Source organism: Ylistrum balloti, unplaced genomic scaffold (assembly GCF_031769215.1).
Source record: "Ylistrum balloti isolate Yb309-2 unplaced genomic scaffold, AGI_CSIRO_Ybal_v1 Utg371250, whole genome shotgun sequence".
In the NCBI taxonomy this organism is placed as follows: domain Eukaryota; kingdom Metazoa; phylum Mollusca; class Bivalvia; order Pectinida; family Pectinidae; genus Ylistrum; species Ylistrum balloti.
The window spans coordinates 282,183-295,672 of NW_026782676.1; the positions used below are offsets into that span (position 1 = coordinate 282,183).

At 34.5% G+C, this 13,490-nt stretch overlaps 1 protein-coding gene across 1 annotated transcript in view; it reads left to right on the forward strand.

Moving 5' to 3' along the window:
- LOC132561647 (glutamate receptor 4-like) overlaps positions 1–13,490 on the forward strand; it is a gene marked incomplete at its 3' end in the record, with an annotated part of 107,255 nt that overhangs the window by 68,862 nt on the left and 24,903 nt on the right. The window contains exon 3 of the mRNA XM_060226349.1: positions 12,252–12,500. Within this exon, the coding sequence (XP_060082332.1) occupies positions 12,252–12,500 (249 nt within the window). The remainder of the gene's footprint in view (positions 1–12,251; positions 12,501–13,490) is intronic.

A 13,490-nucleotide genomic window follows, 5' to 3' on the forward strand; every position in this document is an offset into this window, starting at 1 on the left:
CGTGACTTTACTGACTTGAATTGGCAAAGGTTTATATCTATTTGTTATCAATAGCAATATTCTCTAATGTCTCCCTGAACACTGCCTCACTTCTGGCCTTTGTGAGTCAGGCTTTATAATTTGTTCCCAGACCGAGATATCCAAGAATCTTTCCCTATGGTAGATTTTATTCCGTGATTAAAGCTTAAGATTGGCTTGCCCGTTGTCAGTATAATGTGACCTGAAGAATGCCCCTCTAGGTACCATTAGAAGTGTTCTTTAGTATAGCAGAAGTATACGGTCAGTATCAATTTTGCACAACCACATAGAGGTTTACACGGACAAAGTCAGACACTCGAAAACGCATGAGCTAAACACGTGAATTCTTGAAATGAACATAGATGTTAAGAGGACAAATTTATAGAAATGCAGCTTGATATGTATAGACAAAATAAACCGAAACATGGTTAAGCTACCCAATGAATCTACATAAGCATGATGATTTTGCTACGATACTTAAATGATCCCAACCGGAAATAACCCATAGATTATTGTCAGTCATTTGAAACTTAAGGACAAACAGAATGTACGAATAACCAATTAAAAACAGCCTAGCTCAGAGGACAGAATTAATCAATTGTCCGGCTTTGATCTACGTTCAGGGTTACAACGGTATAAATCAAACTACGTTTTACTTTGAAAAGTGCAATGATTTGTTTTAATGGTTTTATATCGGCAGATACAGTTTCTAAAAAATGTCAATACAATTTCTCTTAATGTGTTATGGGTCAAAGAGTCGAATATCTTTTGGATTTGTTAGATTTGCAAAATAACTACGAATAAATATTTCCGATTTTCCGGTGTAATTAAAAAAAAGGGCTGGTCGTGAAAACTAACCCATTGTTCCTCTCTAAGCAAAGGCAGTCATTAATAAACCAACAATTTGTCGAATTCTGTTTACGCGTATCGCCAACTAGTCCGTTCTCTATTTCGTTATCAATCAATTTCGCTGGAGAACGTTGTCACTTCCAGTTATAATCTTCCTTACCTTTGACTTGTAATGGTCAGCATGCTGACCAGCGCAGAAAATCCGTCGCAATAATCGCGGAAAGCCTATTCATCATTACTATGATTGTAAGCAACGATATTACAAGTTATGTTTATGTACTCAAAGGATCATCAGCCGGGAATAGATAAAATCGATTTTAGAGTCCGTATCAGTTAATTATAGACAGAGACGGTAGGCTAGGGGGTGCGAATCATCAATTACAGTGATTGTACACGGACGTTAAATCCTTTGATCTGACGGTCAAACAATGTTCTCCTAACGATAGCCATGTTCAGGATATAGAGCTGTGAATCTATCAGTATTTCCTTTCGGAATCGTTTTCATTATTGCATCTACAATGTGTAGTATTTAAACTTGTTCATACTTTGCATTTTCTTACCGAAAAAAGGAAATCGGTCGTAATGATCTCACCGAGAAATATTTCTTTGTGCAATATTTCGTTTATAACTTGCTCTAATTTTAATGGATTTGAGTTTGGATTATGATTGAAATCTTGGGGAAGCAAGAACAAAAATAAGTAAACGAAAATAAGACAAAATGATCCGGAAGGGTAAGCTTCTGCTTCTTAGCAATGTCAATCTTGGTTAATCCAAGAAAACAAGTTGCGATTTCAAATGAGAAAAAGGTATACAACAACGGAGACAGCAGGCAAATTAACAAGCATCAAACACGCCCAACTTCATGTTAACAAAGAAATAGAATAGAATAGAAAAAAGAAGATTTTCATCAACCTGCAAAATTTGAAACTCTCTGTTATGACTTTGTCTGTCAGTTGAAATATTCTTGTACGAAAATCATGATAATCGGAACAGGACTTTGAATATCTAATCAACTGCAACATGTAAACACTATAGGTTAAGCATGCAGGATTGTTGCTATCCAGGAACGGAAAATTCACAATCTTCACGCTTACATTTTCTAACAGACTATGGGAATATCAATGGGAAATCATTTTCTGCAGACGCAGTGACGCAGAAAATGCACATGTTGTCCAATTGCATGATTATAAAGGAGACTTAACTTGGTATCTTTATAGTGTTTATTTTGTCTGAAAATATTTTTTCTTAATAGTGTCTCCCCTGACACCGCCTTACTCTTGGCATTACGGTGACAATTGAAACGTCTTTCGAAACATTCGCAATTTTTTGCAGATAACGACTGGTTTGCCCGTTTTCAGTATAATGAGACCATGTAAGATGTCCTGATGGAAACCTTAGGCAGTGTGTAGCACTATGAAGTCGGCGTAAGTTCCGCAATATCACCAGGAGCCTTACGTGAACATAGAGCAGCCTAAAAAAACACCTACACTCATCTTGTATACACCAGGCGTTCATCTTTAATGGCCGTTGCTGTTAACAGGACGTAATGAATTCTAAACCAAATCATTATCCCTTATTTTACTTCAAGCTCATGGACATGAATTTCAAACACAAGGTAGGGTTAAATATAAGATAAGTTCTGCCTGAAAACTGCTATTGCAGATACACAATTCTTCATGTATGAATAGTCTATTAAGCAGTCGTCCTAATCTTTACATGTGCTTTACCAATGCTTATACCACCACAGATGGACCACCCAAATGTCAGTCCTGACGGATTACCTTAAGGATAACTTTTCTTCAAAATGAACTATTAAATCAGATATCAAGTTAGGTTCGAGATAGCAAATGGAAATTAGTTTCAAATTTGTATTCCCTGGCTATTATTTGTACAATAAGAAGATTATAAGAACTAATACAACGATAGACTTCGCCCTGAATTTATTGAAAGAATTAACTGTCGTTGTTTTATACGTTGGAATCAGAGTGTAAATTTAAACTTATTAAAGCTGAATTTCTACATTTCTCCACGTGTCAAGTCTCTTTAAGACGTGTAATGAGAATTCCACTTTCCCCTATATTCTGAATAATGACATGGCATGCTGCCCGTGTTTCTCACGTCCTTTTACATCCAGAATTAAATCTAAATCATTTAAACTCGATTTTCAGAAAAATAAATTAAGTTTCCTGAATACAGTTTCGCGTGATCCTTTGCATAGAAGTCATTAAATTAGATTTAACTAAATGTATTTTATTTAATTTACGTAATTGCCAATAATCAGCCTGTTACAGTGATGTAGGGGTTCTACAACAACAACAAACGCAGCCTGATGCGAAAGGGATTAGTATCTTAATTCCGCGATTTAAAACCGCTTAGAAATGATTGCATCAGTGTTATTACCCTTATAACTGACATATTGAATTCATTTATTTCAAAAAGAAAAACAAAAAACCAAAACAAAAAAGCCAGTGTTATAGCATTTATGGAGGTGTATTTCTTCAACCGTGTGCTGTTGTTATGTTTGGTGTTTTATTGGCAATATCTGCAATATTTGAAGGTTCCCTAGAACAGGCCAAAGCGCAGAGACTGCCTTCTCCATAATAGGCATGTAAATGATGATTATATGAACGTTTCATGGTGGACACTATAATCTCAATGGGAAATATGCTATTTCGTAGTATGTATGAAGTTAGATGTGTATCAATGATTGCTCGTAAGCCTCGAGATTCCGTTGTTTATATCCTTATTTCAGAGCGCTATATTACCCCCTTGGGTCGAGGAGTTTTCCCTTCCGGAACACCTATTTTCTTTACAACTTCGCAATCCTTCACGCATTAATAGTTTGCCCTAACACCGTTTAATTCTGCAGAAGAAAGATGATTAAATATAATCATGAGTAAAGCCTTGACCTTCAAGAGGAATAATTAATCGTGTTTGGTCATTAATATCACACTTTGTGTAAGATGGGATAATCTGGTCACAGCATGATTGATAGAAATCGAGAGTATTCTGACCCACAAATGAGAGCCACATATCGGAGATTTCAAAATGGCGGAAAATATTTGGGGTAAATGACAATCCGCTGTCGATAAAACTCCCAGACACTATGGCGCGTCATATCAACATCCAAACGCCTACGACATCATATATTTTGATAAAAAGGCGTTACACCCGTGTTTTATCATTCTGTCAAGTTGTCTGTTGAGAAATATAATCTCAATATTTTCTGTGACACGCTATTGTCAGTGTTCCTCAATCAGGTCTCTGCTATGTTATACAGCACAGTATTTGAGTTAACTCATTCTGGTATTATACTTCGTAGAAAGAGTAGTCTCCTTGATGTTCCCAGACAGTCCTAAATCGATATATTAACCAATGTCGGTACCTACCAGATAATCTTAGTTTGTTTAATAAGTACTTTATTAACGTGCTGAGTCAGTCAATTCAATTAAGTGTTAGACATCTGACTTGTGTCCTTTATTTAATGAACTTTACTGCTGTCAAAAAGCCGGTGAATGATGCTCTTTATAAGGTGAATGTTCGTGTCAGCCAGTACAGAAATTTTGTTCGTTCGTTGTCATGGGCCTCATTGCAATTCTTTAAATTGTTCATGGTTTCATCTACCAAAATACAAAACTGATCATATTTCGCATGGTGTGGTGAACCCCCTCACAAACACTAAAAGATTAACAGTTGTTCTTTAAGTATCTGTGTAAAAATAGGCAAGCTTAAATATGACCTCTTCTGAAAAGAGGAAGGTTGCCTCTAACTATAAATAGGTTTATGCTGTTCTAGATACTACAATGTAGTCTCAACATGATATTTTCTACGTGGTATTTGTTGCTATTGTTACAAATGTTGAAGGGCTGGTAGCAACCAAGACATCAATTATCCATGTTTTCGTTTAAGCTGTGTGATGAGTATGTCGACAACAAATGAAGCTATGACAACGTTACATCATTTAACCACCCGTAGCAACATAAATTTTGATTCGAACAGATTAAAATACTTTGATTTGAAATCTACTTTCTCAAGTTTACTTGTTTTTCCTAATTGTTGTCAGGAATCTCGCTGTTCTGTTCCTCTTCTTAGGTTGACCTTGCTGACCTCGAGTCATACCATATTTCTCAGTGTAGTAATTATTTTCTGTTGGAGAATAAAAGAGACGTCAGTTAGATCGACTGTAGAATTGTTAACAAAGTATTACTGTTCTCTATGCTTACAATCAGGACAAGGTAACGAAAAGCCGTGTTAGCTTTACGAGTAGTAAATTGAAAAAAATAAATATTTTATATTTCATTTTTTTTCAAAACTGTCAGTATTTGTGCATGCCATGTCTTCAGCTGAATTTCATAATGCATGGAATTAGTTCCTTTGGGATTGGATTTTTTCCAAGTAAGGATTTATTGAATGTCGACATTTTGGTTTTAAGCTTGTCATTTGGGTATGCACTAATTTTGGATGAGACCATTGACATTCACTTACAAAGTCTAGAACAAAGTACTGTCAACTTGACATATCATTTCCCTTTAAAACTCCTGTCTTGTGTATGAGATACACTTATACTTTTGCCATAAAAGACACTATTGAATGGCTATTCGAAAAATTATAAACGAATAAAAAAGATATACATACAATTTTACATTTTTGAAAACATATTACGAAACATTCCATTAAATCAGAAATGATTTTACAGAGTGACAAGCTTTGCAAGCAACAAATCACAAGTAGCCGGAATCTTAACATATTTATTCAGTAATGAATTGACTGGTCGATACAAGTCTCATCAAATTGACCCAAAGTGCACATTATTGGACATTCACAACGACAATGAATCACGCTGTTTGATGGTCTGGTCACAGAACTCCCACTTCTGATGTTAAAATCATATATAACTTAGCAAGTAATCGTCATTTTCTATCACAACAGTTTTTACGGTAGGAATTACATATATGAGTCATTTTTATGGGGTTAGATTGAATCTATACTCAATGATATACATATAATCACGAAAGACATGTGTTACATTTGAAATGAATTGCCAATGGATTCCCTATCCATGCAGCAACCCACAATATTTAATTGAAGGATGTAAACTGCCTGACGAGTTCGGTCAGTTTAACAATGGACGTCCTACTATTTTCACTTAAAAACGATTATCATTTGTTTTGTGAAATCCGTAAACTAGTTAATCCTGAAATGTTTGGTAAAAAAAATTGTCAACCGTGTATTCTAGGTTAATTTGGGGTCATCCTCTCGTGAACAAAATGCATGTATTATGAAACAATAGCTGTGACTATTTCTTATTACAAATACAAAATGCCACTAACAAAACTTCCGTTGATGATAAATTGGTGTTATTTGAATATAGTATGTATAAAAGACCAAAATGATGATACGATCAAACGTTAGAATGCGTCTATCTATAGTCCTGTGTTCAGGTCGTTTTTCCATTTAGTCGTTTTCTATTACTGCATCAGTGAAGTTTGTTTGTATGTACATAAGACAGTGTAATTGATTGGTATTCACGTTGTGTTTCACGCGCCACGTCAAGGCTGTGATTCGCTATATGGGTCAGCTATTCTTGGCAAAGCATCTACCGCGGCAGACTTCATGGCCATTTTTATAAGACTCTCTTGGTTATTGGCATTTAGAAATGTGAAGTTAGTTACTACCAGACATAATAGGGTGGCCTCTTTGGTGGATAATCAGAGAGATAATTGTACATGCCCCATGTGCCCTGCGAGGGAACGAGACACTCTCTAATAAAGATGGTACATAAGTTATTATTGTGCGACTTACTGATCAAACACACGGTAGTTCTTATATTTCATTGAACAATCAATTGGTATTTCAGTCAATTAAACTAGGTATAAAGAACGCATCATTTATGAGCGGTCATTCGGCTTGCGACCTTTACTTAACATTACAGTAAAAGCAAGATTGTCATTCATAAACATATTGTAGATGATGTAATGAATAAATGTGCACATTTAGATGCATCACTTTGCTGTCTTAGGAGGATATGTATTTCTATCAAAATGCTCACAAACAGACACCAGTTTATCACATGTTTGGAAAATTTAAGCCTTAAGACATTTTGTAGGATAAAATTGCATAATACAAGATTTCTTACATTATTACATGTATGGAAATTACAAAATTTATTGAATAATGGGACTAGTGCACCTTCCCGTCTAGGTTTTTGACTTTTTTCTATAACTTTGGATTTTTCTCTGTCGCCTAATAGGCTTCAAAATATAGGCTTATATTATCCCTGCTGAATCTTAGACGGATGAAACAGCTGTATGATTTAATTCAGTGTTCTGCTCTACTGTGTCTAAGTAGTTTGTCTTTGAAGGTTTTACTCACGTGTGTTTCTTTTGTACAGTTGTCGTTTAACCGGTCTTGGGAAAATAAAGTTTTGTTAATGTTTTGTGTCAGAAAAGGAACCCATGACGTTCGTTTTTCACATTCTTTAAACCTACATAAGAAAGTCGTCTGTGAAGAGCTTCTAAGTGATATATAACTAAGCTAAGACAGCCAGCCAAAATAGAACATTTACATTATGCTGCTTAATTATCTGCTTTTATTTAATATAAGAAAGAGAACAGTCAATTCTTTAGCTGTAGAAAGTGACAAAATTAAATGTCGTGTGATCAGGCCGGAGTTTCCGCAGGTCCAAACACTAGATATGAGGGTGATTCTGTAATTGTCTGCTGATATCTTCCACAGCTCCTTTCCATGTAACTTAGACATTTACAGGTTCAGTACGTATATATAGTATTTCTAATAAAACCAATTTGATGCGAACAACTTAATATGAAAGTTTTATAAACCACAGTACAACAAATCTAATCACTTCGAAGTTCGCTCGCAATTGACAAAATCTTATTGAATGGATCTTTACGACATTGCTTGTCGACAGTTTTCTGCGCGATAGCACTCAGTACCTGATAAAGTGCTACGATTCTGACGTCGACTGGTGACTAGGGATTACCTGAAAAAGAAATGAACACCTCACTTCTCTTTTACGTCTTTCATAAATCAGCTAACCCAAAATGTTGCACTAGTAAATATTTGTTTGAGAATCATGACAGGAAAACTGTTTTTGGTTTTGTAATTATTTTTTGTTTAAAGTGCAAGGGAGGAAATGTATTTATGGATACACATAAAAAAATCATCTGTTTTATGTAGATTTTTATAACAATAAATGTTGTTGTATTTTGATCTTCAAAATCTTTCAAAAGCTGAGGATATATGCTGGCAGCTGTAAATAGACATGTTATGGTGGAATATTGCAACAATGTAAAAGTAAATGGCTCGAGCAGTAACAAAGAATATTTGGTTGTTAACTAACCCAAACCTTCTGGGATAGTCCACTGTTTGATTTTACGTTAGCTTGCAGTCCTGCTCTGACCTGTCTATTTCTTCCTAGTCTCGACTGTCCGACTTAAGTTTGATATCTATGAAATTGTTCTTCTTGTGAAACAATATTTTTATTCTTAGCGCCTCACTAAGCAAACAAAATCATTCATTGACTCAGTACCTGGTGGTGTCACTAGCGTGTAAGGTTATAGAGCTTCACTCTAACCTGAGAAAAAGCCAACGTGCTCAATCCACTATGGACATTGCCTGCAAGTACTCTAATATGTTATGAAGACATTTAAAACCCACGATATCAGCATTTATTTTTAATCTTCTCCGTCCCACGCAATACTTATCAACCATCCCCTTCTATCTTGATCATAGCACCGCTATATAAATCTCCTACATGCTAGGAGCGTTGCCCTTTACAAATAGATCATTAATAATCGAGTATTTTAATCACGATTTTTAGAACCTTGAAGATCATTAATGTCACTGCCATGCCAACAGAGCAAGTGATTTCAAGTAATGTCTTTTTATCTCGTTTCGTTAGCTGACATTAGTTTGATTCATTTATTCTGATGACATGATAAATAAACCATAATATGATGTGGTGAAATTTATGACAGAATGTCAATGGTGTTGAAATCATAAAACGTCTTCTGATTAGACAAAGAAATTTTCCATGTTTACCTCAACATATCTTATATAGGTAATATATTCGCAAAACAATAGTGTTTTCTCTCTATGAGCCGATTGAGTATCCTGGTTTTCATCGAATATGTTAACATCGTCTTGTCTTCTTTTTTTATTGACTTTTGCAACACTTCTAAGTAGATACAAAATTTTAATGGACTCTTTCAAAAATAAGTGGGCTCATGGGGTCGTTGTGGTAATATGGTCTTCAACATAAGGATTACTTCATGTACTTTTTTCTCGTGCATAAAGGGACAATTTTTTTAAACATTTCTGTGCGCCTTGTATAAATTGGTTTTAAAAAAGAACATGAAATTTCATATGGCGTAACACATTTGCGAGTTCTATCAGTGCTAAAGATCCATGACTTACCATAAGTTTTTCAATGACACTTCTAGTGTTCTGTTTAATTGCTATTGTATGAAACAGTGTCGTTTTATTACAGTTCTTAATGTGGATGGAAAAGGGTAGAATTTTGAAAGCATTATCCGCTAACATTTTAATCAACATGAAACAAGCAGGTTGCTTTTTTATTATACCAAATTTAATTCGGTGTTGTCATTTGACAGTCTCAACCATTTCAGTGTTCCAATGTGTATCTATTTAATTCTGGTCGGGTTACACAATCCAATTAAAAAGGCTTATTACTTAAGGAAATTTCAAATGCTCTTATCCAATACAATAGTGATAAATGCAATCTGTAACACTTGATCTGTTTTAGTTGATGAAAAACAAAAGAGTTCATAAAATAGCCGAAAATGCTGATATCAGCAATCTTCTTGCGGAAAGGGCTACCAAAAGTTATCATACTTTCCCAATACTTACAATATGCAGTATTTCATTGCCTGATAGAAGAACTGACTTAGTTATACATTCGATGATAAAGACAACTGGAGATATACGTCATAAAGACACTTTATGTCGGAGCGTTTATATTTGAAGTTACTGTCTCATTTTGAAATTAATCTATGTTTTACTTTCATTCGCTGTAAAAAAGTAAACACATTATCTACCATGGTGCGATGGTTTGACGATCGTTATGGAAGTTATATTTTGAAACAATACAAAACAGTGTACAGGAAATTGAAAGCTTGATGCAGCAGTAACAACAACACTGTTCATTATTTCCAGATTTCGTTTCTTCAAGAGCAAGCAGTACAATCCTGTTACATATGAAGATATCAACAGTTGTGTTATGTGACCGTTTTATACGTCTATGTATATGTCTTGGTTATGATTTACACGCAAACCTCAGATCATTTTTCGTTTGAAAATATCATTTTGAGCCGAGAACAAACTTTATTTACTCCAAACTCCATATGATTGTACTAGACATACAAGTGAATAGGATTATTTAATACAAACTATTTAGATACGATTTAGCAGTGCCAACCAATGCAGAAAATTGCAACATATGTTCTTCCTTCTAGGGTTTGTCATTGATGGCGTAAATGTTAGAGACAGCAGATTGGGTAAAATCCACAGTGAGTTCAAAAAACTGTCTAAGTCTAGTTAGGGAGAGGTACTTACCCCAAAATTATGATTTTTTTTTTACATATCTCATAAGTAATGAAGCAAAATACTTAGATAGTTTCCTCTGGGAAATTTACCTTTTCAAATACCAATTACAGAAATAGAAATATTATGCTACCAGTAACTTCATGTCAACGAACAAAATATTAGTGTTGTTTTTATTAATAGAGGATTAGATACTGTAAAAATGAAGAGTCATCTCTCCTTGAAGCGTGCTGTGTAGAATTCTTACAAGGAGGTTTATCACTTCATCATCCAATTTATGGATGTCTTAATGATCTCATTGGAGAAAACAGTGTATTTCCTTCTGCTGTGTGAGGTCGGACATGCTTAGTGCTCATTGCCTGGTGAATCCGTTTATTTACCATTGGCCAATATTTACAGGGTTGGTGTCGCCGATATGGCGGAAGGCGCTTGGTCTTCTTAAGGGCCTAGTCTTATTCTAGTTTTTTTTTTTTTTTTTTTTTGTTTTTTTTTTTTGTGGGGGGGGGGGTCATAAAAATTCTGTTCATATCTTAGTTTCGTCAAAATTGGTTTGCCGTGTCGATTTTCAAAAATTGGATCTTTCTTACCTTAATTCTTCTTAATTACTTTACTATATTTTAAATACCCTGCTAATTAACAAAGATCCATTAAAATAGTTGAAAATGTGATTAAATGCTCTCTGCTTGCCGTTTGTTATTGTATATTGGTAGTAATAATCACTGGTGGTCCTGGTATCAAAATAATGTGTCTCTAGTTTGGATTTCTCGAGGTATCGTGCCAGAAAGCAGACTTACAAGTGTAATAGTAATTCAAACTCGCTCCATTAGCCCTGTAATTGCGAATATCTTGTTTAATCGTAGTTGATAAAATTACGAAAAATGGACCAAACTAATCCATGCCATTCTAAAACAAATGTAACGGTATTTTGCATGCAAATGTTTTCGAAAAAGAGAACAAATCATGGAATGAGTTTATGTTTCACAAGACATACATTGACCTACTTTTTAAACAGTTTCATGATTTTTAGGGGCTACATTCGAAATATGGGTTTACTTCAATAAAAGTTCAGTGATTATGCAACATATGGAGAAAACATACCTCTTTTTAGACTAACAACACTTTTACTTTGAGTTTGACTCAAGCTCTGGAGTATTTTTTTCATGAAGCAATTGTGGTACCTGAAATGAGGCATAAAGTATCTGGCTAATACGTTTTATCGTCCCAAGATAGGTGACGTGGCAGGACTAAGTCTACACTCTCGTCAGATTCAGGACACTCTCACATTTAATCCAATATCAGAAAGCCTGATTGTAGACCATGTGACTAGGTTTTCAGAAAATAGAATTAAATCAAGCACTATGCCACGCCCTCACCAGACACCGACGCACGCTCCTGAGTTGTACACGTAAAAGTATGTTAAGCTTGCATTGAATTACATAAAAAAAAAATATCGCCAAGGGAGATAATGAAAAATATTTCTAAATTGATTGTTATCAAGTATTGTCTATAATACACATACGGGAATCGGAATATATTGTAGATTAAACTTCAGAAAAAAATAATCAGAAACTGTTGTGTAAGATTAACGATGCAGAGTTTTAAACCTCTTCTAGCTATATCCTTGGGACTCCCTTAATGGTCAGAATAGGTCATGTGAATGATGTCTTGATTGTTTCGATTCGTTTAACATCTTTTTATCATTGAACTAGTAATGCCTTCCATTCATTGCTTACTAACGAGCTAAAGTTTGCATATATATCAATGTCTGCTTATTCAAATATTTTTTGTTTTGTCTTTTACAGTTTGTGAGCATTTAAAGAAGATGGTATTTGCCTTAGTTTGTATGAGTGATGTACATTCTTATGACGTCATACAAGCCTACAGCCAAGGCTTAGAAGTGCCTATAATCGTGCCTTCCTCGCCTAAATCCTATAGCACAGATCGATTCAAATTCGAAATAAAGATGAATCCTTCCATCATTCCGGCAATGGCCGAATACATCCGCCATGGTGGATGGACCAAAGTCTTTTATCTCTTTAATTCGGATGACGGTAAGTATTGCATTCTTTTATCAATTATATGAGGAAGAATCGTTCTTATTTGCGACAAGATTTGTACCGGTATTGTTATTCAGCTCATATCAAGAGATATCAACATCATGGTGAAGGCATGCTCTCTACAAGAAATAAGTGATAAAATAGTAATTAAAAATTATATTGGCAAGAATTAGCCATGGAATTTTCATGACCATGCTTCTTTCGTTATTGTGTCTTCAACTTGGATATTATTCCTAAAAAGCACAAACCTAATCATGGGAGCAATCGAACTAAAAGGTAAAGAATTGTATGTCACGTAAAACTAAAATAAAGGAAAACATTGTATTTCTACTTAATGGCCTTAACTCTAAAACACATTCATATAATAGATTCCCAACATTTAACATTTAACATCGTTTGAGTTTATGAGCACTCTTTATGTTGCTGAATCGATTTTTTGAACATAGAAAATGAAAATGTCTTAGGATTTTGAAAATAGGACTTTTTTTTCAAATGTCATTTGATAAAATGAAATAGCAATTTCTCTTTTAGTGCTTAAACATTGTATTACTAAAACAGATAAACAACAAATGTTGATTAAAGTTCGAATGTTTTGGCATTTATTTCGATTGCAAAAGAGTCATGATCGAGTCAATCGCTCTTCCTTTAAAATGCATTGCATATGTTATATTTATTGTACTTCAGTGTACGAAGTAAAGCGATACAGTTTTTGTATGACATGAAATAGTCGGTAGTATTTTCTTTCGTGGTTTGAACCTAAGACATGTTATAAAGACCCATTAATCTGTTGACGCCGTCAACATATACCCTGGGTGTCACTACCTCCAAATTACCAATAAAAAATATACTCTGTGTATAATCGATACTTTACCCATGATCATTTTATCTTAAACCTTTTTCGTGCGTTTCATGTTCGTTTTTCACTAGAGTCACGAAAACAACGAATATTTCATGATATACAATACTGAAGATATTGTAGTTACT